A 27,844-nucleotide genomic window follows, 5' to 3' on the forward strand; every position below is an offset into this window, starting at 1 on the left:
CATTCAACCATTTCTAGATTTTCTTAAGTCTACATAACTTTGGCCTGAAGTAATATTTAGTTCAAAGAGCTCATTTATGGCAGGGAGAGTATTATTGGTGTTACCTTATGAATTTCTTTGCTCTCTGAATTATCTTTGATGCAGCTAAATTTCTAGCTCTTATTTACCCCTCTCACTACCCTTTTTAAAATGTAACTATGGGTTCTGCGTTTTCCCCATGCTTTAGTTTGTCTTTTAGATAGTCAAGCACGGCAGAGGAAGATTTACCCTCACTCTGCCCCTAACCTGAGTTCCCTTCAAATCTAATGTAAAAAAACTCAAGAAAATACTTGCACATAGAATACTTTATTTTTTTTTATATACAAAGTGCTGTTTGAAATGATGGGTTGGATTGGAGTCTAAATTCCACGACTAGCTGGCTGCACTGTCACCTTGAATTAAATGCTGAGCTTAAGCAGCAGAAGTGCCAGATCTGATCCCAACAGCAGCCTCTATATACCAGCAAGTCACCACTTCAAAGCAGAGGGTGAGCTTGAGGTAACTGAAACCATCCCCATGCATAAACCTAATTTCAGCACCTCTCCCAAATTCAGAAGTTACATACAAAGTGCTGTTGTACAAAGTGCGTCTGTAGTGGATAAATCAGGACTGTCCAGGGCTGTGTGTCCATGTTTACAGCAGCTTGAAGACAGAGTACAATGCATTATACAGATTAAAGACAGTATCGGTTTTACTAACACCAATAACTGGAATGTAGGCAAGGCTGAGGACCATGGCATCATATCATGTACTGCCCCTTTCCACTGTCTCCTTCAATGAATTGGAGTTGATTCCCCACTATAGTCTATTGCAGGTTACTACTACCACCATCTATGGTTGAGGGAGGAAGCTCAGACCTTCAAGAGAATTTCTTCTTTGTTGCTGTGAAGCGATCCATGTACTGAGGGAAGAAAAACATGACAATGTAGTCCACTCACATTTGTCTATTTCAGTAGCTTAACCCACACCTGAACTCTATCATGTCTACCATCACAATTCTCTAACCCTGCCCCAAAATACATACTCAGAACTGAGCATCTACACCCCACCCCACCCCCAATCAACCATCAGTCTTCACTCTGTGGAGTCGAGTTTGCATCAATGTTGCAGGATTTAGTCACCCGGGTGCTGGCAGATGGGACTAGATTAGGTTGGGATAGCTGGTTGGTATGGACAATTTGGACCAAGGGATCTTTTTCCGTGCTATACATCTCTATGACATCAAGAAATTCAAATGAACAGACTATTAGGAATGTCAATTACTACACCCTCCCCTTTCAATCCTCTTCTTTCCATTTAGCTCACATTCCTTTTTAGATTTAGATTGACTGATGTGAAAGGCTTTGGGGAATGAGTAGAATTATACCAGGTACTAAGGAAATGGCTTTCGGCAGGATGGGAGTATGGGCAGATTCCAGAAGTGGTATTAGATTGGATGGTTAATATGAAAAAAAAACGCCAGTGAAGACTGGATGAGCCTGTTTCTGTCCTGGTATTTTGTGAATTAGTGCCAAAAGATACAGCATGGGTAAAAACATAGTTTCAACTGTAGTGCTAAAATCTCAGATTTCCACAACCTATTACAGAAATGTCTGGGTTTCCGTTAAGATCCTTTATCAAAGTAGCACATTAAACGAGGCATATGTTGTTGCCCTTAATATACTTCGACCAACCTTATCATAGCCCTCCAGATCTCGCAGGTTCTTAATTTCAAAAAGATTCCCTTCCACGGCCAGCAAGGCAATCTGGGAGTCAGCCAGGATACTGACAGGAATCATAGAGATTTCTAAACAGTTCTCTTCAATCCGTAAAACTTTCAGCCGGGGACATCGGGCGATGTGTGATGAAATCTGAGAGATCTACAAATGTGAAATGGTTACTTAAATTTAAAACCAAATCATTGTGAAGCTAGCAGTTTTTAGAAGACAAATTCAAGAGCACTGGTGCTCTTCAGCAATATATTCTACCTACCTTTCAAAATGAGATTCTGAATCAGCATGTGCACGTAAATAGATAGCAACTTGTCAAAAAAAATTGTACTGATGGATTTGTACAATAAATTGAATTATATTGAAACTTAATGAGTTATCTAATTGATTCATGGGGATCAATGCTGTTTTAACATTATCAACAACACCTCAGTGTACATAACCAATACACAGTATACTGTTCTGCCCTTCAGGCAAAAGCGAGTACCTGACGAAGGGCTTTTCCCCAAAATGTCGATTTTTCCTGCTCCTCTGATGCTGTGCTTTTCCAGCACCACACACTTGACTCTGTTCTGCCATTCAGTTACATCCTGACCAATGTGTGTGTTAACCTCATTTATCCACCTTGGTTATGAAACCCTTAATTGCACCTGTGTAACAAAAATCTATCAATCTCTGTTTTGAAAGATTCATCCTAACCCTGTCTCCCCACCCTTTTCAACTTTGAGGGGATTGATCTGAACTGACTAGGTTTAATTCTAAAGGTTGCATGCCCTTGTTCTGAGGTAGATTTTCTTTTATAGCTGCACGGTGAAATGAAGCAGTCAGCAAGAATACCTCAATTTGGTTATCCCTACCCCTCATATCTTAAAAGGAATACGTTCCTAAGCTGTGCAGCCTGATCTCAAAATTGAATCCAGTTAGCTCCTTATCATTCTGGTAAAACTGCACTGCAATCTGTCCAATACGCACATCTTGAGATTAGATTAGATTACAGTGTGGAAACAGGCCCTTCAGCCCAACAAGTCCACACCGACCCGCTGAAGCACCCACCCAGACCCATTCCCCTACATTTACCCCTGTACCTAACACTACGGGCAATTTAGCATGGCCAATTCACCTAATCTGCACATTTTTGGAGTGTGGGAGGAAACCGGAGCACCTGGAGGAAACCCACGCAGACACGGGGAGAATGTGCAAACTCCACACAGTCAGTCGCCTGAGGTGGGAATTGAACCCGGGTCTCTGGCGCTGTGAGGCAGCAGTGCTAACCACTGTGCCACCGTGCCACCCATCTCTGGAGCATAAGGCCCGGGTGCAAGTCCCACCTGCTCCAGGGAGTGTCATAACATGTCTGAACAAGTTGATTAAAAATATCTATCCCTCTGAGACACATTATCCAAAAAGGAATGCAGTGCGTCAGCTGAGGTCAAACAAGAGGATAATATAACTTCCACCACTTTGTAATCCAGCCCTTTTGAGTGAAAGGCTAACTTTCTCATTAGGTTTTTTAAATTTTCACCTGTACTTGCCCATTGGCTTCTCATGTACCTTACCTCCCAACCTCTTTCTCACCTCACATGACTACTACAGACAGGACACAGTGTACAACTCTCACAATGCACAAAATTCACAACGTAGAGACCACGTCCCTCCCTGGCCCAGTACAATGCTATTGTTTTATTGAGCTGCAGCAGTTGGTAGTGACAGACCTGATTCTGGTTGACATTGAGTTCAATGGCCTGCAAGTGCTCCACTTCATCCGGCAGACGCTGGATTCGGTTCTTGGACAGATCCACCACATCCAGGTGACGGAGGTGGCACAGCTGCAGTGGGAACTCCCGAAGCTGGTTCCCAGATAGATTCAGGGTCTTTAGGGCTGCTAGCTGGCCGAAGCTGGAGGGGAGCTGTCTCAGTGAGTTACTGTTCAGGTGAAGGGCCTCCAGTTTCTTCAGTTTTCCCACATCCTCAGGGAGAACAGCTGATAGACAAGACATCATAGTAACCAAACAAAATTTGTTCAGCGGTGGAACAACTAGTGAGTAATCAAGCTACTGAATCTTTCTGAAATGTTGCAAGAGGGAAAGGATTCAGATTCCTGGTGCAGTGGGATCCATTGAAAGGCAGGAGAGGTCTGTACTGTAGAAAAAGGGGCTGGTGACATGGTATGTATGAGAGGAGGGTTGAGGCTCTTGGGATTGGAAACACTGGATACAGGAACATAGTTCTGGGACAGAAGTACTTTGTACAGAATGGACTGGTTCCACCTGAACAAGACCAGTTTCCTTACTGACAGACTATCTTAATTGTCATTGGAAACTGTTAGGCTGTGAAAATGGAGCAGAAAGATAAAAAGAATCTGGGTAAAAATGAGAGGGAAAGAAAGGAAAAGTAGAAACAAAATTCAGGAAGAGGAGCAATTCAAAGAAAAATGGAAGTAAGAGTTGTGTTTGTTGATGCACAAAGCAGGGTGAATAAAACTGGTGAGCTAGAGGTACCACCTGCTGTGGGGATGTGGGTGGCGGAGGCTGACATACATGGTATCAATGGAGCCGTATCCAACGTGGGGCTGGACTGGGCTGTGTGCAACTGATCACTGAATTAGCCTTACCCAATTTATTACTGTTGAGATTCAAACTCTTCAAAGTTGTGAAGTGGCCAATGACCGAGGGCAAGGTCTCAATCTTATTCCCTGACAGGTCCATTGTCCTCAGACTCGATGCAAGTCTCTGTAGGTCCACGGGAAACTGAATAGTGAGAAAATATAAACATCAGTTCTTTTAAATCAGATCCGCACAGAGGAAGGGGCACAGTTTAATTTGTCACTCACTCCAGGACTAGTTAGCACATTCAGAACAATATGATTTATCAGGACAGGAAATAGGTATTTCACAAGTAAAAAAAAAAGTATCAAAATACAAATCAAATCAACCATTTAAACAAAGCAATTAATAATGATGTCCATTTAAAAAAAAGTGATTAGCAGCAGATCCAGTAAACACTCCAATCCATTCCCACTGTTCATTCCATACACCATTTACCCTAACCTCACTGGCATTCCATCCTCTTGGTCACGAACAAGCTCCTACCCCACATTCTATTGGATTCAACGCCCCCACCCCCCCCACCTCTGTCCTCCCACTTGCACCAATTGCACCCCTTCCCTCGCCCCTCCCATTCCATCCCTACCTCTGGCCGCTCCCCACCTCATTGGCCCACATCCTAATTCACTTACAACTCACTCCCCACTCTCCCCCTCACCATCCGCTCCCACTACCCATTCCAACAACATTCCCTCCACTATCCCTGTACTCTCCATTTCCCTCATTCATCCATAAGTCCCCCTCTCCATCCATTCCTGGTTTCTCCTTCCCTCCGGGAGAAAGTGAGGACTGCAGATACTGGAGTATCAGAGTTGAAAAATGTGGTGCTGGAAAAACACAGCAGGCCAGGCCTTGGATGCTGCCTGGCCAGCTGTGTTTTTCCAGCAACACATTTCTCTTTCCCTCCCTCCATCTACACTCTCTCTCCTCTCGTCCCTATCCTCCGACCATTCCCCCGGCTCTCCCCTTTCCTCCCATTACTCCTCTCTACAATTGCCCATCATACCGCCCACCCCTGTCCATCCCACCAACATCCACTTGCCATTGTCCCACCATCCCCAACCACTTGCGCATACCATCTCACCACCATTTCCCCTCCATCTATCAACACCCCATTCTCCCAACATCTCTCCTTCCTTGCCCTTTCCCTCTGGCTCACGTCCACCCTCTCCTCTCCTCTCTCTCTCTCTCTCTCTCTCTCCGCTATCCCCTTCCCTCTCCTCATCCCCTCTTTCCTCACCTATCCCATCCCCATCCCACCCCACCCCATCCCACTGCCATCCTTCCCCACCCCCTCAGGCTACCCACTGACATGACTCGATTCAAATCCTATCCACAGCTATTTCATTGTGACATCACAAAGCCAGCATCGCTTTCGCCTACCATCCGCAGACAAACCCTGTAACTCATTCCAATTCCTGCAAATTCTCACCTCATTCAGGCCTTTCCCTGTGAGCTGGAAGACCCCTGTCTTCTGCGCGGTTTCCAGATGAGCTTTTAGGGCACTGTTCCCCATGGCAGAACTGTGTAAATCCCAAATAAAAAAAAAACACTATCTCCCCACTCTCCAATCACATCCACGTTTGCTCCATACAGGTCCCAGGATTCCTCCAGATTATACCTAAAATGAAAGCATTGAAGTTAACAAATAAGGACCTCTGAACCCAACAGGTAACTGCCACCTGTTCTAATTGTTAAAACTATCTTCAGGCACAATCACACATCTCTCTCCAGTGGAAACCAGATGGGTTTTCAACAATAATTGATCACAGTATTACAATCACCAATTGTCAATAAAAATGACAGCTGGTTCACTAAACTCTGCTCTATTTAACTGGTCTGGCATGGTAATTATCTTTGACGCTAGATCCAACAAGTCTATTATCCCTATCATTGATTCAACTGTTGTCAAGTACAATTAGGGAAAGGCAACAAATGCTAGTCTAGCCAGCAATGCTGCTTCCCAAGAACAAATAGAAAGAAAAACTGATGAAGGCAAGTTTTTCTGTACATTTTCTTGCAACTACTTCCCTCTAATTATCTCAGTCTATATTAGAATAATTGAAGTATTCCGATATCACTACGCTAATTCTTGCATGATATTATAAATTGCTGCAAAAACTTTCTTCTCTATGTCCTTGCACTCTATTTGGTGGCTTAAAACATACACTCAAAAGGATAAAGGTTACGCTGACAGCCATAGCTCATTTGGTAGCACTTTTGCCTGTGAATCACATGATTATGGTTTCAAATCCCACTTCAGAGGTTAAGGATTTAAAAAGGGGGAAAATATCAAAGATGAGGCCCTACTGTAGCATTGACGGTGTGTGGTACTGTTGGAGGTGCCCTCTTACAGATGAGATGTTAAGTTGGAAGCTCTTCCCTGTGTTCTGGCAATTCTTCAATCAGCATCACCAAAATAAATTAAAGTCATGATCACATTCCAAAAGAGAAAATGCTGAAAAATCTCAGCAGGTCTGGCAGCATCTGTAAGGAGAGAAAAGAGCTGACATTTCGAGTCTAACTGACCCTTTCTCTTTTGGTTTCAAATTCCAGCATCCGCAGTAATTTGCTTTTATGTCATGATCACATTGTTGTTTGTGGGAGTTTGCTGTAAGCAAATTGGGTGCTACCATTCCTACGTCAGTGACTCTACTTCAAAAATACTTAATTGGCTAGGTCCTTTGTGACATATAGTGACCACCGAAGGTCTGTAGAAAAAAAATCTGACTTTCTTTATTCCTGAAAATTGATGTACCAATGTAGCAATAACGAACTAGATAGGAAAATTGAAGTCCATAGGATTAGAAGGTCCATTACAACATAATACAAAATTGGCAAAGGGACAGAAAACAATAGCAAACTGATTTTCAGATATATAATGTCGGTACCACTGCTCTTTTTGATATTTATTAATGGCCTGGGAATGGGCAGACAGGACACAGTACCATTGAGAAAGTAGCATCAGAGTAGCAATAAACAACGTTAACAACAGCAACAGATGGGAAGTAGGGGGGATAGCAAGCAGGAAGTAAAGAACTAATGGAATAGGAGGATATATGGAATTTGGAGCAATGTCTTTGGACAGAAAGAATGAGAAGAGGCAATATATGATAAACAATCAGGCTGCTTGCCTACACATAAAGAACTGGATGATGTTAAAGCTTGGTTGATAAGTGACAATTAGACCAGAAAAAAACAGGATCAGGATGTTCAGTCCCGAGCACCTGTTCATCAATTCAATAGAATCATGAAATGCAACATTCCTAACATCTATTTTCTTGTATTCTCTCCAGAATCCTCAATTCTTCTACTGATAATGAAACTATCAATCTCAGCCTTACATATTCACAAGGACTCTGCTCCACAGCTCTCTGTGGCAAGGATTTCCAAAGACACTCAACCCTCAGAAGAAATTCGTCACCTCAGTCTTAAATTGGTGTCCCTCTATTTTGAAACAATGCCCTCTGGTCCGAAACTCTTCCATGAGGGGGAAATATGCCCTCAGCACTTACCCTGTCAAGCACCTTCAGAATCCTATATGTTTCAATGAGATCATCTCTCATCCTTACAAATTCCAGTGAGTAGGGTCCTAACCTAAGACCATAAGACATAGGAGCGGAAGTAAGGCCATTCGGCCCATCGAGTCCACTCCGCCATTCAATCATGGCTGATGGACATTTCAACTCCACTTACCCGGATTCTTCCCGTAGCCCTTAATTCCTTGTGACATCAAGAATTTATCAATTTCTGCCTTGAAGACATTTAGCATCCCAGCCTCCACTGCACTCTGTGGCAATGAATTCCACAGGCCCACCACTCTCTGGCTGAAGAAATGTCTCCGCATTTCTGTTCTGAATTTACCCCCCCTAATTCTAAGGCTGTGTCCACGGGTCTTAGTCTCCTCACTGAACGGAAACAATTTCCTAGCGTCCACTCTTTCCAAGCCATGTATTATCTTGTAAGTTTCTATTAGATCTCCCCTTAATCTTCTAAACTCCAATGAATACAATCCCAGGATCCTCAGCCGTTCCTCGTATGTTAGACCTACCATTCCAGGGATCATCCATGTGAATCTCCGCTGGACACGCTCCAGTCCTTCCTGAGGTATGGGGACCAAAACTGGACACAGTACTCCAAATGGGGCCTAACCAGAGCTTTATAAAGTCTCAGTAGCACAACAGTGCTTTTATATTCCAACCCCCTTGAGATAATTGACAACATTGCATTCGCTTTCTTAATCACGGACTCAACCTGCATGTTTACCTTTAGAGAATCCTCAACTAGCACTCCCAGATCCCTCTGTACTTTAGCTTTACGAATTTTCTCACCGTTTAGAAAGTAATCCATGCTTCTATTCTTTTTCCCAAAGTGCAAGACCTCGCATTTGCTCACATTGAATTCCATCAACCATTTCCTGGACCACTCCTCCAAACTGTCTAGATCCTTCTGCAGCCTCCCCACTTCCTCAGTACTACCTGCCTGTCCACCTAACTTTGTATCGTCGGCAAACTTCGCTAGAATTCCCCCAGTCCCTTCATCCAGATCACTAATATATAATGTGAACAGCTGCGGCCCCAACACTGAACCCTGCGGGACACCGCTTGTCACCGCTGCCATTCCGAAAAAGAACCTTTCATCCCAACTCTCTGCCTCCTGTCAGACAGCCAATCCTCTATCCATACCAGTAGCTCACCTCGAACACCATGGGCCCTCACCTTGCTCAGCAGCCTCCCATTTGGCACCTTATCAAAGGCCTTTTGGAAGTCTAGGTAGACCACATCCACTGGGTTTCCCCGGTCTAACCTACTTGTCACCTCTTCAAAGAACTCCAACAGGTTTGTCAGGCACGACCTCCCTTTACTAAATCCATGTTGACTTGTTCTAATCCGACCCTGCTCTTCCAAGAATTTAGAAACCTCATCCTTAATAATGGATCCTAGAATTTTACCAACAACCGAGGTTAGGCTAATTGGCCTATAATTTTCCATCTTTTGCCTTGATCCTTTCTTGAACAAGGGGGTTACAACAGCGATCTTCCAATCATCTGGGACTTTCCCGGACTCCAGTGACTTCTGAAAGATCTCAACCAACGCCTCCGCTATTTCCTCAGCCACCTCCCTCAGAACTCTAGGATGTAACCCATCAGGGCCAGGAGATTTATCAATTTTAAGACCTTTTAGCTTTTCTAGCACTTTCTCTTTTGTAATGGCAACCATACTCAACTCAGCCCCCTGACTCCCTTTAATTGTTGGTATTTTACTCATGTCTTCCACTGTGAAGACTGACGCAAAGTACTTATTAAGTTCTCCTGCTATTTCCTTATCTCCCATCACTAGGCTTCCAGCATCAGTTTGAAGTGGCCCAATGTCTACTTTTGCCTGCCGTTTGTTTCTTATGTATTGAAAGAAACTTTTACTATCATTTCTAATATTACTGGCTAGCCTACCTTCATATTTCATCCTCTCCTTCCTTATTTCTCTCTTTGTTATCCTCTGTTTGTTTTTGTAGCCTTCCCAATTTTCTGATTTCCCAGTGCTCTTGGCCACTTTATAGGCTCTCTCTTTTTCTTTGATAGATTTCCTGACTTCCGTTGTCAGCCATGGCTGTCTAAGCCCTCCCCGGATAATCTTTCTCTTCTTGGAGATGAACCTCTGTACAGTGTCCTCAATTTTACCCACAAACTCCCGCCATTTTTGCTCTACTGTCTTCCCTGCTAGGCTCTGCTTCCAGTCTATTTTCGTCAGTTCCTCTCTCATGCCCTCATAGTTACCTTTATTTAACTGTAACACTATTACATCCGATTTTGCCTTCTCTCTTTCAAACTGCAGACTGAACTCTACCATATTATGATCGCTGCTTCCTAAGTGTTCCCTTACTTTAAGATTTTTTATAAAGTTTGGTTCATTACATAGCACTAGGTCCAGAATAGCCTGCTCCCTTGTGGGCTCCATGACAAGCTGTTCCAAAAAGCCATCCTGTAAGCATTCCATGAATTCCCTTTCTTTGGATCCACTGGCAACATTATTTACCCAGTCCACCTGCATATTGAAGTCTCCCATGATCACTGTGACCTTGCCTTTCTGACATGCCTTCTCTATTTCCCGGTACATGTTGCGCCCCTGGTCCTGACCACTGTTAGGAGGTCTGTACATAACTCCCACTATGGTTTTTTTGCCTTTGTGGTTCCTCAATTCCACCCACACAGACTCCACATCATCCGACGCTATATCATTCAGCACCATAGATTTAATTTTGTTCTTAACTAACAAGGCAACCCCGCCCCCTCTGCCCACCTCCCTGTCTTTTCGATAAGTTGAAAACCCTTGGATGTTTAACTGCCAGTCCGGACCCCCTTGTAACCACATCTCTGTGATGCCTACCATATCATAATCATTCACGATGATCTGTACCATTAGTTCGTCTGCTTTGCTTTGAACGCTACGAGCATTCAGGTAAAGTGCCTTAATGTTAACTTTCTTAGATCACTAGAGATATTGGAAGTCATAAGATGTCCTAAGTTAACCTGATTAACCTTTGTTCAATATTCAATCCCTCCATACCAGGGATTATCCTAGTAAACTTTAAGTGACAACTGTGCCCAGCAATTACTTACTGGAGGAGGGATAGGGAGAAGATGTATGAAGCTGGTACTTGGGATGAGGAGTTTGTTTTATGAAGAAAGGTTGGGTCTGTACGATTGATGTTTAGAAGAATGGAGGGGGAGGGGAGGACTTGACTGAAGTGTATATGATGGTCTCGACAAGGTGGATTTGGGGAAGGACATTTCCTCTTGCATACGAGTCCAGAAGTAGGGTACAAGGTTTTAAAATTAAGGACAGCCCATGAAGCGCAGAGATAATTGGATTTTTATTCTCTCATAACATTTGGAAGTCTGTCTCAGAAGGGCGGTGGAGGCGGGGTTCTTCACGCAGAAGAGGAGATTCTTTTCAGGCAAAGGAGATTATTGAAGACGGGGTAAATGTGGAATTAGAAATTGAATGAGAAGCAGAGTTAAACTTCTGGATGTAGGTTTGCTCGCTGAGCTGGAACCTGAGCTACAGATCTGCTCAAAACTCGCTGAAGTTAAACTTGTGGGCCCCACCCCACCGTCTAATGGTGACGATCTGGTGATTTGAAGAGAGATCCAGTGTTAAGGGGAGCTGGTGAGCCTCAGGCCCCACTCAGTACCTGTCTCTGTAGCCTGCACATCCATCTGCTGGGGCTGGGTAGGCGGCACTGGCTCTATCTTCTTACAAAGACAGGCCCAGGGTCCATTCATCCATAAGGCGGAAACCGACCGCCAAATATTCCCCCCGCCCCGGTCACTTCCGCTCGGGCTGAGCCCCCTCAGCCGGTGCACCGTCCAATAAAGATCCGGGGCTCCTGCCGTCCGCTGTCCCCATGGTAACGGGTCAGGTCACCTGATCTGTGGGGTGGGGCCACGCTCGGACCTTTTCTGTCAGCGCGTGAGAGCGGATGTGACCTCATCAGCGCGCGGCGTGGTGAGTAACGGCCTGAGCGGGAGAACAACGTCACCCGCCTGCTCCCCCTCTAAAACCACTGATACCCTTCCCTATTCTCACCACTTCTCCCCTACCCTTACACCATCTTCACTGACCCTGACACCACCCCGCCGCCCTCCCCAACACTCCCATATCACCCCCTCAAACAATATTACCCCACTCCAAATGATAGGCCACCCTCAAGCCACCCCTTTCCACCACCTTTTACCCCCAAGCCCTTTCTCATAACCTCCATCCCACAAACCATCAGCCACCCAACCATCCCATTCCCCACCGATAAAACCACATGTCTCTGACAGCACCCCCCCCCCCCCAAACAAACAAACGCCTGTCCTCAAAATAGGCCCATTTCCATCCACCCCACCACAAAAACTAAACCGTTCCTGCCAGCATACACCACCCCTTCTCTGCCTCCAATGCTTCATAACTGCCATTACACTTGCCCCAACCTTCTATGAACCACTCCAATTCCCTCTCCACCCCCACCCAGCATTCATTCAAAACCACACTGGGCAAAAGTGAGGACTGCAGATGCTGGAAACCAGAGTTTAAATTAGAGTGGTGCTGGAAAAGCAGAGCAGGTCAGGCAGCATCCGAGGAGCCGGAAAATCGATGTTTCAGGCAAAAGTCCGCCAACACTGCCCAACCCTCCCCCTGTTTGGAACTTGTGCTAATGATCTCACCCTTTGTGTGAGCAAGACACTTAAGTTCATACAAGTGCATAATAAAGGGAAATCTTGCTGCAGACACCTTGCAGTGAGTCTCTGACTGTGCTGAACTTTTGAGGTTATTTCTTTCTGCAATCTCTCTTTCAGCCTATCTTCAAGTGAGAATGCAGTCTTCAAATCCATGGGAGCCAACAGTTGAAAACCCAGCAGCCCGTTTCCTTGAGAGGTGTATTGGAAAGGGATTACTGACACAGGTATGGCTGGCTAAGCTCGGGACCAGTTTAATGCATCTTGTGCTTTTTAATGCCCATATATTTATTCACTTTCTGTTTTTTAAAATTAGAATTGATTCCTTGGCCCTACTCATCTATGCAGCTGTCCTTGACTTGAGCCTAGTCGATAACTGGGAAATCTAATCTAAAACTGTCTCTTTGATGGATGTTCCATTGCCCCTCTATCTGATGTTTGCTTGCATTGACACCACTTCCACACTCAGGATCACTCAAAGAAAGATTTTTATTTCTATAACTTTTTTCATGACACCCTTTGTTTTCCAAAAAGCTTCATGATTCATGAAACACTTTTGAAATCTTGGAGCCTAAGAAACACAATTCTCATTTCCACACAGTAAATGACCACAGACAACAATCTGATAATGACCAGTAAGTTTTTTATTTGACAGAGGGATGAATATTAGCCAGGACACTAAGGAGAACACTCTGCTCTTCATTGTAGTCATGACCGAAACACTCTAGTATACCCAAGAAGGTCTTGGTTTTAACGTCTCATTTGAAAGAAACTACTCCTGACATTGTGCTTCTGCTCAGTGGTGCCTTGCGATGACAGTCTGGACTACCTGCTTGAGTCTCTCAACAGGAACTTGAACTTACTATTCTCTGACACAGAAACACACATGCTATGCCTCAGAACCATGGCTGACTTGGGCTCTGATGATCATTGTAGCAGGCATCCTGCAAAGTCAACCTGGTTGTGATCAGACATTGGACTTCTCATTAGGTCAAAAAGTGTGAAGCTGGAAAAGCTCAGCTAGTCAGGCAGCATCCAGGGAGCAGGAGAGTCAATGTTTCGAACATAAACTCTTCATCGGGAATAAGAAGGGCTTATGCTCGAAACCTCAACTCTCGCTCTCGGATGTTGCCTGACTGGCTGTGCTTTTACAGCACCACACTTTTTGACTCTGATCTCCAGCATCTGCAGTTATCATTAGGTCAACCTAGAATGCTGGTGGATTATAAAACAAGCTACATCTCAACCCAGATCCTCAGTTGCTCAAGCATGCATACTTGTCAAGTCATAGACTACAAAAACAGACCCTTCAGTTCAACTTGGCCATGCCAACCAATCTGACTTTGTCCCATTTGTCAACATTTGGCCCATATTCTTCCAAATCCTTTCTAATCATATACTCATCCAGATGAGCTCCAGACATATGCGAAAAAGTTGACCCTCAGGTCCTTTTTAAAGCTTTCCCCTCTCACGTTAAATCTGTATCCTCTAGTTTGGGACTTGTGCACTCAAGTAAAAAGACCTTGGCTATTCACCCTATCCATGCCCATCATGATCTTATATAAACTCCTATAACTCCTCAGTCTCACTCCAAGGGACAATAACCCCAGCCTAACAGCCTCTCCTTATAGCTCAAACTCTCCAGTCTTGGCAACATTCTTGTAAATCTTATATGCAACCGCTCAAGTTTAACAACATCCTTTCTCTAGAAGGGCAACAAGAATTGTGCACAGTATTTCAAAAGTGGCCTCACCAATTCATGTACATTACGGTGGCGCAGTGGTTAGCACTAATGCCTCACAGTGCCAGGGACCTGTGTTCGATTCCAGCCTTGGGCAATTGTCTGTGTGGAGTTTGCACATTCTCAATGTGTCTGCGTAGGTTTCCTCCGGGTGCTTGTTTTCTCCCACAATCCAAAGATGTGTAGGTTAGGTGAATTGGCCATGCTAAATTGCCCATAGTGTTCAGGGATGTGTAGGTTAGGAACATTAGTCCGGGGTACATGTAGATTAATAGAGTAGGAGGAATGGATCTGGGTGGGTTACTCTTTGGAAGCTCGGTGTGACTTGTTGGGAGGAATGGGATTCTATGATCTACAAAGTGACATCCCAATTTCTATACTCAATTTTATGACCAATAAAAGCAAGGATGCCAAACACCACCATCACCACTCTGTCTACCTGTACTTCCACTTTCAATGAACTATGCATGTGCACCACGAGGTCTCTTTATTTGGCAACACTCTCCAGGGCCTTACCATTAACTATATGGGTTCTGCCTTGTTTTGCCTTCCAAAGTGCAACACCTCACATTTATCTAATAGATGCAAGTAAATCTATGGTAATTGTAGTTAGAAGTTATGCGCTTGTTTCGTTCCCCAAAAACTGACATAGGTTACCTTTTTCTCCTGTGAAACAGGACACTTTGGATTTAAACAAGGTCCTGCCACACCTCAGCCCGTTGGCCCATCTGACCAAGGTCCTGTTGTATTCTGGGATAACACCTTCACTGTCCATTACAGCATCTATTTTGGTTTCATTTGTGAACTTACTAGCCATACCTCCAATATTCACATCCAAACCATTTACATTAATGATGAAAATCAGTGGACCCAAAACTGATCGTTGTAGCACACCACTGGTCACAGGGCTCCAGTCTGAAGAGCAACCCTCCACTACACCTTCTGTCTCCTACTTTCAAGCCAATTTTGTATTCAGTTGGCTAACTCCCCCAGATCCTGTGTGATCTAATCTTACTAAGCCATATATCATTACTACAGTAGGGATCCTTAGCCATCAGAATTGACTTGCAGAGCCAATTTTAAGTTTTCTCCTTTCTAGATAAGTTGCCTATGCTGAGTGAAACAAGGTTTCTCACTTGAGTCCTAATCTCTAAAATGATGAAAGGCTTTCCAATAGCTGATCTTTTCGTCCTATCCTTGACCCACCACTCCCTTAGTCCTGTCTCCTCTCTCAGCCTATAGACTAAATAGCAGTGCTTAGTGGCATATAAAAGACTTTATAAAATAAAAGCTTACCTTCTGATTCCTACTCAGTTCTGTATTGTGAAACGTGATAATTTGTCGTTATTTCTAACCTTCTATTTGGAGGCTTTAGAAAGATGCACGTAAATCTATTGTAATTGTAGTTAGAAGTTATGCGCTTGTTTCGTTCCCCAGAAACTGATGTAGGTTACCTTTTTCCCCTGTGAAACAGGACACTTTGGATTTAAACAAGGTGGAGTTTGGAAACACAGTGCCATTTGTTGAACGCTTCAGACTAATAGATGAAATTTCACACACCAGGGCAGAACTTGAACAGGTTTGTAACCTGAGTATCTTGGACTTTATAAGTCTAGATAATATAATTCTTCACTATGTAAAGGGCAGGAAGGAGCCAAACATAGCAGCATTTGAATTTGTGCACCTTGTGTCCCAAGATATTTTGCAAGAAGGGTAGTTTTTAAAAAAAAATTCTTGGCAGTGGTTTTGAGACCATACCTGAATACCTGGGGACAAGGGGGTGTTTTATTCATTCATGGAAAGTGGTCTTTGCTAGCTGTGCCAGCATTTGTTGCTCTTGAGAAGGTGGTGGTGAGCTGCCTTTGCGAACCACAGCAGTCTGATTGGTGTAGCTCCCACCCACCATGCTGTTAGGGAGGGATTCCAAAAGCAACAGCGTACTCCTGCTTATTATGCACTAACAGCAGTAGCATTTGTTTGTACAAGATCTTATTATAAAAGAGCACTCTGATATGTTCCCATCAGTGAATGTAAGGAGGGTGGACACAGAGCCAGGAAGGAAGATGAGCTATGATGGAAACTTTTGTGAAACACTGAACTGTTGGCTTAGATTTCATATTGCAAATCTCTGCAATCTTTTGGCTTGGGCAAGCCTGCTACCCACCAAGTGACAGTTGACTTCTACAGAGAAAGATGGGGGAACTGAGGCATGACCAAGGCACGAGTCAGGGGTGTGATGGAATACTCCCCACTTGCCTGACAACTGTAGCTCCAACAACACTCAAAGCTTGACGTCAATCCAGGATAGAGCAGCTCGGTTGATTGGCATCACATCCACCGTCTCCATCACTCAGTAGCAGCAATGTGTACTACCTACCAAGATGCACTTCAGAAATTCGCAAAAGATCTTTAGACATCACCTTTCAGACCCACAATTGCTTCCATCTTGAAGGATAAGGGCAACACTTGCATGGGAATATTGCTCCTTGCAAGTTCTCCTTCAATTCACTCACTATCCTGAGTTGAAAATATATCACTGTTCTTTCACTGTTACTGGGACAAGATCCTGGAACTCTCTCCCTAAGGGCATCGTGGGTCTACCTACAGCACACGAATTGCTATAGTTCAGGAAAGCAGCTCACCAGCACCTTCTCAGTGGTAACTAGGGACAGGCGATAAATGCTGGCCAGCCAGTGATGCCCATGTCCCACAAATTAATTTTTAAAAAGTTACACTAGGTCCTCTTAACACTTACTGATTAGCGTGTTAGCTTCTTGTTGTTCAAAATTCCATGATGCATTCCTTTGCCAGCCAAGGCAGAGTCAATGTGTTAAAGCTCTAGAATCTATATAGGTTACAGGAAAGCTGAATCATGCAAGGTTTTTACACTAAAAATACTTTGATAATGCGATTGTAAATAAACTAAAAGTGAAGCATTTATCTGTCCTCTCTCCTACATTGATTGTGTGCCATGCTCTGTTACTAACATTTCTTCACTTCTATCAGAAATCTCTAGAGTTGAAGCTGCTGAAATTGCAGAATGACACCGCAGATATTGCCCACCCAGTGTGTTTGGGTAAGTCTGTGGTCAATTTTGTGCATGTGAAGTAGTAATGGGAACAGGTAGTTTGCTGGGTGGAGTTGGCATATTGTTTTAAGTAGAAATTGAGAACTGTTGATGCTGAAGATCAGAGTCGAAAAGTGTGGAGCTTGAAAAGCACAGTAGGTCAGGCAGCATCCAAGGAGCAGAAGAATTGACGTTTCAGGCATAAGTCTTTCTTTAGGTATTTTGGGCGGGTGGGGGTGGCTGAAGCTGAGATATAAATAGGAGGGTAGGGTTCCTTACCTTCCACCCCATTAGTCTCCGGAGACAGTGCATCATGCTTTGCCATTTCTGCAAACTACAATCAGACCACACTGCCAGAGAGATATTTCCATCCCCACCCCTATCAGCATTCCACAGAGACCATTCCTGCTGTGACTCTCCGTTAAGTTCAAGCTTCCCACCGACCCACCCTCCATTCCCGGCACCTTCCCTTGCTGCCACAAGAGATGTAAAACCTGCGCCCACCTCCTTCACCCCCACCTCACCTCTAATCAAAGCTCCAAAGCATCATTCCATATCTGGCAGAGATTTTCTAAACACCTCAACTATTGCGTCCATTATTCTCGATGTGATCTCCTCTACATTAGGGAGACAGGATGCCAATTTGCAGAATGTTTCAGGGAACACATCTGGGAGACATGCACCAAACAATCCCAACATCCTGTGTCCTTGGTGGAGTGGGAGCTTCCCCTCCCACTCCACCAACGATATGTAAGTCTTGAGCCACCTCCACTGCCAAATCCCAGTCAACCAACGACTGGAGGGAGGATACCTCCTCTTCCACCTTGGGACCGTTCAACCACATGTAATCAATGTCAACTCTACCAGTTTTCTCATCTCCCCTCCCCCACCTCATCCCAGCTCTAACCCTCCAACTGGACACTGCCCTTTTGAACTATCCTACCTGTCCATCTTCTTTTCCACCTATCTGCTCCACCCTCTGCTCCAACCTATCGCCATCACTACCCCCCCCCCCCCAAACTGCATCTACCTATCGTCTTACCAGCTGTCTCACCCCCATCCCCCTCTTTATCTCTCAGCCCCTGCCCCCATCCCACATTCCTGATGAAGGGTTTATGCCTGAAATGTTGATTCTCCTGCTCCTCAGATGCTGCCTGACTTGCTGTGCGTTTTGAGTGCCACACATTCTTTTAAGACACTGTAATGGCATGTAGGCCTGACTGGAAAGGATCTCCTCCCTCTTGGAAATTGGTTGAGATTTTAATGGTACATAATTTTTGTGGTATTTTGTCAACTCTCAAATAACCAGGTTGGTTGAATTATGTTTCATGACCTGCTCTGAGGGAGTTGAATTCAGATTGCTAATCTCATACTAAACCATGAGTCTACTGTACAGGTATTTCTTTTATATCGTGATGGTCGTGTTCTTATGCAACCCAGCACTATATAAAAATTGTGCAATAAAGATAGCATTTAGTGTTGGTATTGCAGTCATGTTAGAGCCAACACGTTTTAAACGTCTACGCTTTAGAAACAGCATTACCAATTTGTCAATCATGTTACAGCCAATTTGCGTTGATGAAACACGTGTCATAGCAGAACAAGCTGGCAGGTGGGACTAGATTGGGTTGGGATATCTGGTCGGTATGGACGGGTTGGACCGAAGGGTCTGTTTCCATGCTGTACTTCTCTATGACTCTAAGCTGTGTGCTGCACCTCTATCAAGTTCTGTTTCTAGTACATAGCTCAAATGCAGTTTTTTTGCATTGTATGTGGGATACTCTGCTGTCAGATGCACCAATGTGGATACTAAGTGCTTTAGGGAGTGTGTGAATCTGAGAGATGAGGAATTGAACAAGCTAGATCCAAGAGTCCAGCTGTGCTTATCCCTTCCAATGTGCTGGGTGTATTTTAGATTAGGTTAGGTTCCCTACCTAACCTAACCTGTGGAAACAGGCCCTTCGGCCCAACAAGTCCACACTGACCCTCCGAAGAGTAACCCACACAATGAGTTTAGCAGAATTTGCTGTGGTTCATGTGCAGAAATTTCCGAACTTTTCAAATTCATCACGTCTGCTTGTGTTGAGTTAATCAGCTTTATTCCTGAACCAAACAGGGAGCAAATCAGGATCCTGCCCTTGATCCTTGGTGAATGACCTGCCATTTCTCAATGAAGAAAAACCATTTAGCTGAGTTGCCATGTGTAAAATGCTATTCGGTGTGAATTAGCATTTTTAAGAATGGGGCGATACCTGTAGGAGAGGAGAGACACTGCACTGATTTGGTGCTGTGTTGTTATGTACACCACGTGTCAGGTGTTCAATGTTGTGGCATTAAATGTTTAACACTTCTCTCTCTTGTATTGCTAGCTGAGAAGTACAGTCAGCTTCAGTCGATGAACAGCCACTTGGAGGCGATCTTGCAGGAGACAGTGTTGCTGAAGCTGCGGTTAGTGCAGCCTATTTGCCATCAGTGTCTACCTGTTGAAGCCAATTGTCACAGGTGAGCTGTACATATCCCAGCTGCAACTGGGTTTAGCAGTGTCAGCACCATGGCAGTTAAATATAATTAGGACATATAAAATCCTTCCACACCTCAAAACCAATTTCTGCAGTAAAACCAATTGGATTCTGTGGCATTAGACTGTGGATTCAGCAACAAGTAAGCTCAGTCTGATTTTAATGAGGTTTTTGGGTGGTGTTGCAATTTTTGTCGAGGTAAAGTTCCTGATAGGTTAGAGTGAATTTGGGCTGGGAGAGAAATGACACATTGCTCACATTATTATTCTTCCCTTTCTGTAGAGGTTTGGTATCTACCCAATCAACGTGACACAACTCAGTGGTTAGCACAGCTGCCTCACCGTACCAGTTCGATTCCAGCCTCTGGCGACTATGCGGAGTTTGTACATTCTCCCGTGTCTGCATGGGTTTCCTTTGGGTGCTCTGGTTTCCTTCCATAATCCAAATATGTGCAGGTTAGGTGGATTGGCCATGCTAAATTGCCCATAATGTATAGGTTAGGTGCATTAGTCAGGGGTAAATGCAGAGTAACGGTGAATGGGTTTGGGTGGAATATTCTTCACAGGGTCAGTGTGGACTTGTTGGGCCGAAGGATCTATTTCCACACTGTTAAGATTCCAAGAAGATTCTAAGAACATTTCCACTCGTGCTGTGGAAAGAACAATCTGAATCTCCTTTGAGTGCATTGTGAGAAAAATCAGATTAGTTATAAGTGTCAGTTTTGGCTCAGCTGAGAGCACACAGCTCACTGAGTCAGGTGATTCTATCTTTGAGCCCCACCTCAGCGTGACTGCCACTCAGTACAGCACTTGCAGAATTGAACTAAAGTGACCTCAACCTGTCATCATCCAGCAACTTTCATGTTTGGATGTTGCCATAACTAAAACAGATTAACTCATCAGGATGAGCTTTATGACACTTTAAATACTCCATTGGGTGTAAAGCACTTTCGAGCATCCTGTGGTCATGAAAAGTGCTACTTAAATGCAAGTCTTTCTTTAAATAGTAATAAGATTTTATCTAAAACCCCAAAGGTGTGAGGGAGCTGGGTAAAAACAATTAACATAAGGTGCTAGAGTGAGAGATTACTGATATGAAGGGGTCTGGGTTATAAAGGAAAGATAGAAACGTTGCGCACTTGAGGGAGGAGGAGGAGGGAAGACATGTTGCTGAGTAATGATGTGAGACAGCCGGATTATTGTCAGTAAAGATGCAGTGAGTAATGTTCCAAGCTTGAATCAAGACTGAATGTTTTGTTGTTACTTTCATCTCCCTGCTAATCACATTAATGTTTCCTAGGTATGTCTCTGAAATCTTGCCCATGATGGTTAATTTCATTGAGAAACTGGACTCCAATCTGGAGCTGATAAATACCATTCCTCAGGTGACCAAGAAAGTAAAGATAATAGTAAGTAAACAATGGAAATTCCTTGCAGTTACTTTTCCAACTATCTTAACGTTATTTCTGTATTTTTGTGAGGAACAGAACATTTTCCATTTCAGTCACCCAGTATCACACCCTGCATCAGATACAAAGTCAGTTTCCCATCAGACATTTTGTCTGAATCATGCAGCACCAGTTCAGTGAGTCTCCTGGGATAACGTAGAAGAGGTTTTACTCTATTTCTAAATCCATGCTATTTATATCCAGGGAGTGTTTGATGGGGACAGTGTAGAGGGGGCTTTACTTTCAGTTTACTTTCTCTTTTAAATGAAGAGAAGGAGTTTCACTCTGTACCTAACCCTGTGCTGTCCCTGTCCTGTTTGATGGGGAAATCTGGAACGAGTTTTACTTTCTGTGAAAGAGCAGATGAAGTTTTACTCTGTACCCTGTTCTGGTAGAGAAAGCTTTACTCAATCTAATCCTGTGTTTGATGAGGATCTAGGAGAAGTCTACTTTCTGTTTGGACTGAGCTTTACTTTTGGTGTAAGAGGAGGTTGATTTACTCTGTATCAGTTCCTCTTCTGGGAGTGTTTGGGGACCATATTGGTGCTCTATTCTGTGTCTATCCTCATGCTGTACCTGCCTCTGTGTTAGAAATAAAACAATTCAGTTCTCTATCTCTCATGTTCATCCGCTTGTGATAAGTAGAAAGAGAATTAGTTTAAAAAAAACTGTTGTCTTTTTAAACCATCTGTTTTATATTTAGGAAAATCTTGTTGCCAAAATGGTATCCGACATACTGGAGCTGAAGGAACTGTTGGAGTTGATCATGAGATGGAGAGAGCAGCAGAAGACTGGTCTTGAACATCTGGGAAGTAAATGATGACTGCTTTTTGGGCTGTGAAATCAGAATTAAGCCATTCGTTATAAGAATTTTTTTTGAATTTCTAGATTTTAATGTATAAATTTCTTGTGGGTAGTCTTGATAGCAGAAATTAACCAGTGGTTGTGACTGCTTCCTTTTGTCATTGATTATGGGAAGTATCCAGGTCAACTTTGTGAGTTAAACCACATTGCTGAAACGACTGACTTTACTACCCTCAACATTCACAAGCTAATATGTCAGCAATGAACCCTTCGTCATTCCCTATGGAAAATAGCAGGCTGGCGCATTTTATTTGGCAGAGCTATGCCTGAGATTGTGCAGGTAGTGACTGCTTTCTGGGCATCTTTTCCTGGCAACCTTTACTGCTTTGGTACCTCAATCAAGTAAGCAATCTTCATATCAGCCCACACAAGAAATGTCAATAGAGCTGTTACACAGGGGCAGCCAAGTCCAATCTTGGCTTTGCCCAGTGTTCTGCCCTGTAGTTTCCAGCAGGAATCACTGAATCGTGATGAGGAGCTGACCCAAGGCTGATGCTTCCCAGCCTTCCCCAAACAGGAATGAAACCAGGAACCTTCTGTCAGTGGCTTTGCTGCACTAGGGGATGTTATCCCAGGCAAATAGGGGATCGGTAGCAAGGTGTTATTTGATTCCAAGTGGACACTGCATTTCATCAGGGAAAGCAAGCCCAAAACATACCCAAAGATCAATCTTTTAGTGTTGAGTTGTATTAACTTATTGAATGTTATGATGTCAATGACCTCGCCTCAAAGGATAACATTTGCACACAATCTTGTGTATTAAAAAATTGGGTACAGTGATGCTTTCTTGTGAAAATTTTTTTTAGCATATTGAGCCATTTTTTTAAAAAATTACAAATATAAATTAGCAAACAGTGCACTAACTGTAAGCATATGATCAGTGGAGAGGCCACAAGAGTCTAGTGTTTGAAATTCTTATCTCTCCAACCTTCTACCAATTACCAGGTTGAAATCAGAAATGTTTCAATATGTACCATTGGCTTGGATAGGTGCAGTTGCCAACAATACATCTCATTTGGACATATATCACTGTTCCTTTATTGCTGCAAGCAGAATATTGGCAACTTGTGGAAATTTCCAAAAAAAAGGGCCCAAAGTCATTGAAAAGCAAGGATTGAGGGGAGACTTTCCTGACGTCCACCCAGCTGCACTTGCTTCAGAGTTGAGCCGCGGTTTATAAAAAAAAAAACGCAAGGGAGGACAAGGTGACGTCCAAAATGGTACTGTGTGTGAAGAGAGAAGTAGAGTCGTATTGCACTTGGAACGTTAACTTTCTTTCTCCTTAGATGCTGCCAGATCTGAATTGGTCCAGTACTTACTCTTACAGAACAGCATCTTTTGTTCTGAAGCCAGCGGGTACTTTTGCTGCTGTGATATTCCTCAATCCTGTGCCATAGTTAACTTTTATTGTCTAACTCTCAGGAAAGCTCCTTCAATATTTTAAATTATGCTGCTTGAGATTTGTATTTACAGGAAAACAGAGGCTGTCTTTTGATATGCTCTATTTCCCATCCAGCCATTGCTGCTCAGATTAGTCAACTCATGAATAAAGGCTGTTGTTCAGTAATGGGCCATTGTAGCTAGATTTGTCAGCAGCTTTTTGGGAATTAGTGTGTTCTGAGATGGAATCAACACTAGCTTTGCAGAGAGCCTAATTACACCTGAGGAAGAAACATTCAGGAAGTAGACAGCAGGCAAGTGTGGCTTTGTACAGACCTCTGAAGTCTGTGAATGTTAACAACTTCTGGAACCACAAACCAATACTGCAAATGTAGCAGAACAATTGGAGGGATGACCCAAAAAAAGTCAACAAAAAATGTTGGAAGCAATAGTTTGATAATTGTGTGGAAAATGCTTTTGACTAGGGTTGCTGTGAATGGACAGAAATACGTAAAGGGAATGAGTAACTGCCCAAAATATTTGCAAGGATGTTACCAAGACTGGAGAGTTAGAGTTCGAAGGATAGGTTGGGACTTTTTTTTTTCCCCCTGGAGTGTTGAGGGGTGACCTTCTAGAGATTTATTAAACCATGAGAGGCATAGGTAAGATGAATGGCAAAGGTTTTTCCCCTAGGGTAAGAGTTCAAAGCTAGAGGGCATAGTTTTAATATGAGAGGGGAAAGATTTAAAAGGGATCTGAGGGGCAACTTCTCACCATGTTACATATATGGAATGAACTGCCAGAGAAAGTGGCAGATACAAGTACAATTAGAACATTTAAAACAAATCTGGACAGCTACATAAATAGGAAATTTTAAAAGGGATATGGGATATGGAGTTTAATTTAAATTAATGAAGTGTTGCATTGTGGGAAAGCAAATCTTAGCAGGACTTATACACTTAATGGTAAGGTCCTCAGGAGTGTTGCTGAACAGAGAGACCTAGCTGAACAAAGAGTTCATAGCTCCTTGAAAGTAGTCACAGGCAGATAGGATAGTGAAGGTGGTGTTTGGTATGCTTTCCTTTATTCGTCAGATTATTGAGTATAGGAATTGGGAGGTCATGTTGCGGCTGTATGGGACGTTGGGTTCGGCCACTTTTGGAATATTGCATGCAATTCTGGTCTCCTTCCTATTAGAAGGAAGTTGTGAAACTTGAAAGGGTTTAGAAAAGATTTACAAGGATGTTGTCTGGGATGGAGGATTTGAGCTATAGGGAGAGGCTGAATAGGCTGGGGCTGTTTTCCCTGGAGCATTGGAAGTCTTTCCCTGAGGTGGGGGAGTCCAGAATGAGAGGGCATAGGTTTAAGGTGAGAGGAGAATGATATAGAAGAGACCTAAAGGGCCTCTTTTTCATGCAGAGGGTGGTGTGTGTTTGGAATGATCTGTCAGGAAATGGTGGAGGCTGGTACAATTGCAATATTTAAGTCATTTGGATGGGTATATGAATAAGAGGGGTTTGGAGGGATATGGGTCAGGTGTTGGGAAGTGGGACTAATTAGGTTGGGACATGTAGTCAGCCTGGACAAGTTGGACCGAAGGATCTGTCCTTTCTGTACATCTCTATGACTCTGACCAACCCAGGCAACAGGCACCTTGGGAAACCAAGTTGGCACAGATGAGTTGTATTGAAGAGTCTGTTTCCAGGTTGTATGATTCTTTGACTTTGACACAGGTATGGGAAATTATAGGTTATGGTTTATTTTTAAAATTCACCCATGGGATGTTTGTGGTAGTGGCTAGGCCAGCATTAATTGCCCATCCCTATTCACCTTTGAGAAGGTGGTGGTGAACTACCTTCTTGATCCACTGAAGTGTATTTGGTGTAGATAGTATTTGGGAAGCCTTTAAAAACCAGCAGAGCTTTTTTTTAAAAATAAAAGTGATGAGAGTAGATGAAATATTAGAGTAAACCAGCTAATAGCATAAAAAGGAGACTGCAAGAGTTTTTAAAAATATATAAAAGATGAGGCAGGACTAGACATTGGACTGCTGGAAAATAAAATTGGAGCAGTAGTAATGGGAAACAGAACGGCAGAAAAATGGATTAGGTACTTTGTATCTGTCTTCAGAGTGGAAGAAACCAGTAGTATATCAGAACTGAGTTTAGGGAACAGGAGAGTAGTGGCCATCACTAAGTTGGTGGCTCTGGGGAAGCTGAAAGGCCTGAAGGCGAATAAATCTGCCGGGATTCTGAAAAAGATAGCTAAGGAATTTGTGGAGGTGTTGGTGATGATCTTTTAGGAATCACTTGAGTCAGTGAGGGTCACAGAGAGCTGGAAATGGCTAATGGAGCACCTGCTGAGGGAGGCCAGTTAGCCTGACCTCAGTCATTGGTAAGATTTTTGAGAGTCCATTATTAAGGGTGAGATTGTGGTGGATTTGGAAATGTGTGGTAAAATAGAGCTGAGTCAACACTGCTTTGACAAGGGGAGGTCATGTCTGACAATGTAATAGGGCATTGTTACTAAGTTTGCAAATAATGCAAAAATAGGTGGAGAGGCAAGTGTTGAAAAAGCAGGGAGGTTGCAGAAGGACTTGGACAGACAGTGAGCAGAGTAGCAGCAGGTGGAATACAATGTGGGAAAATGTGAGGTTATGCAATTTGGTAGGAAGAATAGAGGCATAAATACAGAAAAGCTGCAGAAATCTGAAGCACAAAATGACTCTGGAGTCCTTGGTTTTATATTCTCAAATTTAACATGCATGTTTGGCAATTAGGAAGGCAAACGCAGTGTTAACATTTCATTTCAAGAGGGCGAAAACTCTTAGGGATGTATTGCCGAAGCTCTATAAGGCTCTGCTTTGAGCCTAAAATTTAAAAAAGGATGTGCTGACCCTAGAGAGCATCTAGAGGATGTTCACAAGAGTCATTTCAGGAATGAAGGAGTGGTCAAGGATTTTGTATCTGTACTTGAAGGATTTTAGAAGGACAAGGAGGGGCTTCATTGAAACTTGCAGAATGCTGAGACCGAGATAGAGTGGACAGGAGATGATGTTTATACCAATAGAAGACACTAGGACCAGAGGGTTCAGCCTCAGTGAAGGGAAGACCTTTTAGAACGGAGATGAGGAATTTCTTCAACCAGAGGGTGGTGACTCTGTGACAGTCATTGCTGCAGAAGGCTATGGAGGTCAAGTCATTGAGTGTCTTTAAGACAGAAATAGCTGAGTTGTTAATCAGTAAGTAATCAAGGAATATAGGAGAAGGCAGGAGAATGGGATTGAGAAACATTAGCTGAACAGACATGGGCTGAATGGCCTATTTCTGCTCTTATAGCTTATGATCTTCTAAATCCTCAATGGCTGGGAGGTTGAGGCTTTGAACCCATTGACACTAAAGTAACAGCAATATATGTTCAAGTCAGGATGGTGAGTGGCTCAGTGTGAAACTTGCTGTAATGACATTCTACCAAGTGCAAACAACTTCTGCAAAACTGCATTTCCAAATCAATGAAAACCAACCAATATTTAACAAGAACATGTATGTCACAAAGCAATGTGACTGGCCAATTTTTTTTTAGATTAGATTAGATTACAGTGTGGAAACAGGCCCTTCGGCCCAACAAGTCCACACCAACCCGCCGAAGCGAAACCCACCCATACCCCTACATTTACCCCTTACCTAACACTATGGGCAATTTAGTATGGCCAATTCACCTGACCCTGCACATCTTTGGACTGTGGGAGGAAACCGGAGCACCCGGAGGAAACCCACGCAGACACGGGGAGAACGTGCAAACTCCACACAGTCAGTCGCCTGAGGCGGGAATTGAACCCGGATCTCTGGCGCTGTGAGGCAGCAGTGCTAACCACTGTGCCACCGTGCCGCCCACCAATTTATTGTTCAGCATTAAGTTTTGCATTAAATAAAACAAACATATGTTTAATTTAAATTCTTGTTTTAAAGGGTTTGTGGAATTTTCAGAACATTTCTGGGAGAAGGGTGACCTCAAGTGGAATGGTTGATGACCTCTGACTTATAACATTACTATGGCACTTCAAGCAAGTTCTTTTAAAGCACCTATTTAGGAGCAGAAATTCATTTTTTTTTTTAAACTCCAAACTTAAAGATGGCAGGTTTTGCTTCCCAAAATGTCATTAAGTAAACTATTTAGGTTCTCAAAATGACAGATTCGTGGTCACTTTTACCAGTGTGAACATTTTATTCCCCCGTTGCATAAACTGGATCGGAT

General features: G+C 43.4%; 2 protein-coding genes across 6 annotated transcripts; one reads left to right on the forward strand and one right to left on the reverse strand.

Moving 5' to 3' along the window:
- Positions 1-329: 329 nt before the first annotated feature.
- On the reverse strand, positions 330-15,626 carry lrrc57 (leucine rich repeat containing 57). 3 transcript variants are annotated; one of them, XM_043698334.2, is made up of 6 exons: positions 11,543-11,695; positions 5,784-5,972; positions 4,360-4,495; positions 3,461-3,729; positions 1,713-1,898; positions 330-940 (listed from the first exon to the last, which is right to left on the reverse strand). In XM_043698334.2, exons 2-6 carry the CDS (start codon positions 5,865-5,867, stop codon positions 899-901), a joined length of 717 nt encoding a protein of 238 aa, XP_043554269.1. In that variant the 5' UTR covers positions 5,868-5,972; positions 11,543-11,695; the 3' UTR covers positions 330-898. The 3 variants fall into 3 exon arrangements, with proteins under 3 accessions (XP_043554269.1, XP_087846301.1, XP_087846300.1); XM_087990175.1 differs by lacking the exons at positions 330-940; positions 11,543-11,695 and adding an exon at positions 15,610-15,626 and having other exon boundaries at positions 1,479-1,898; XM_087990174.1 differs by lacking the exon at positions 330-940 and having other exon boundaries at positions 1,479-1,898.
- haus2 (HAUS augmin like complex subunit 2) lies at positions 11,827-27,776 on the forward strand. Of its 3 annotated transcripts, none has more exons than XM_087990177.1 (8): positions 11,827-11,856; positions 12,693-12,799; positions 15,788-15,892; positions 17,320-17,389; positions 19,750-19,882; positions 21,199-21,307; positions 22,050-22,158; positions 27,559-27,776. In XM_087990177.1, exons 2-8 carry the CDS (start codon positions 12,710-12,712, stop codon positions 27,615-27,617), a joined length of 675 nt encoding a protein of 224 aa, XP_087846303.1. In that variant the 5' UTR covers positions 11,827-11,856; positions 12,693-12,709; the 3' UTR covers positions 27,618-27,776. The 3 variants fall into 3 exon arrangements, with proteins under 3 accessions (XP_087846303.1, XP_087846302.1, XP_087846304.1); XM_087990176.1 differs by lacking the exon at positions 11,827-11,856 and adding an exon at positions 11,871-12,567; XM_087990178.1 differs by lacking the exons at positions 11,827-11,856; positions 27,559-27,776 and having other exon boundaries at positions 11,873-12,799; positions 22,050-22,990.
- Positions 27,777-27,844: the final 68 nt, after the last annotated feature.

The sequence above is a fragment of the Chiloscyllium plagiosum genome, unplaced genomic scaffold (genome assembly GCF_037043375.1).
Source record: "Chiloscyllium plagiosum isolate Xiang-an unplaced genomic scaffold, Cpla_swu_hap1 HiC_scaffold_8, whole genome shotgun sequence".
Classification (NCBI taxonomy): domain Eukaryota; kingdom Metazoa; phylum Chordata; class Chondrichthyes; order Orectolobiformes; family Hemiscylliidae; genus Chiloscyllium; species Chiloscyllium plagiosum.

Bases quoted from the DNA above. Each gene is read 5' to 3' on its own strand.
- lrrc57 (XM_087990175.1), bottom strand. From the start codon at position 5,867: ATGGGGAACAGTGCCCTAAAAGCTCATCTGGAAACCGCGCAGAAGACA. The intron at 3,730-4,359 runs GTAAGGCTAATT...CTTGTCTATCAG, and splicing joins TCTCAACAGTAATAAATTGG to CTGTTCTCCCTGAGGATGTG. The intron at 1,899-3,460 runs GTCTGTCACTAC...TCACATTTGTAG, and splicing joins TCAATGTCAACCAGAATCAG to ATCTCTCAGATTTCATCACA.
- haus2 (XM_087990177.1), top strand. From the start codon at position 12,710: ATGCAGTCTTCAAATCCATGGGAGCCAACAGTTGAAAACCCAGCAGCC. The intron at 12,800-15,787 runs GTATGGCTGGCT...CCTGTGAAACAG, and splicing joins GAAAGGGATTACTGACACAG to GACACTTTGGATTTAAACAA. The intron at 22,159-27,558 runs GTAAATGATGAC...CTTGTTTTAAAG, and splicing joins TGGTCTTGAACATCTGGGAA to GGTTTGTGGAATTTTCAGAA.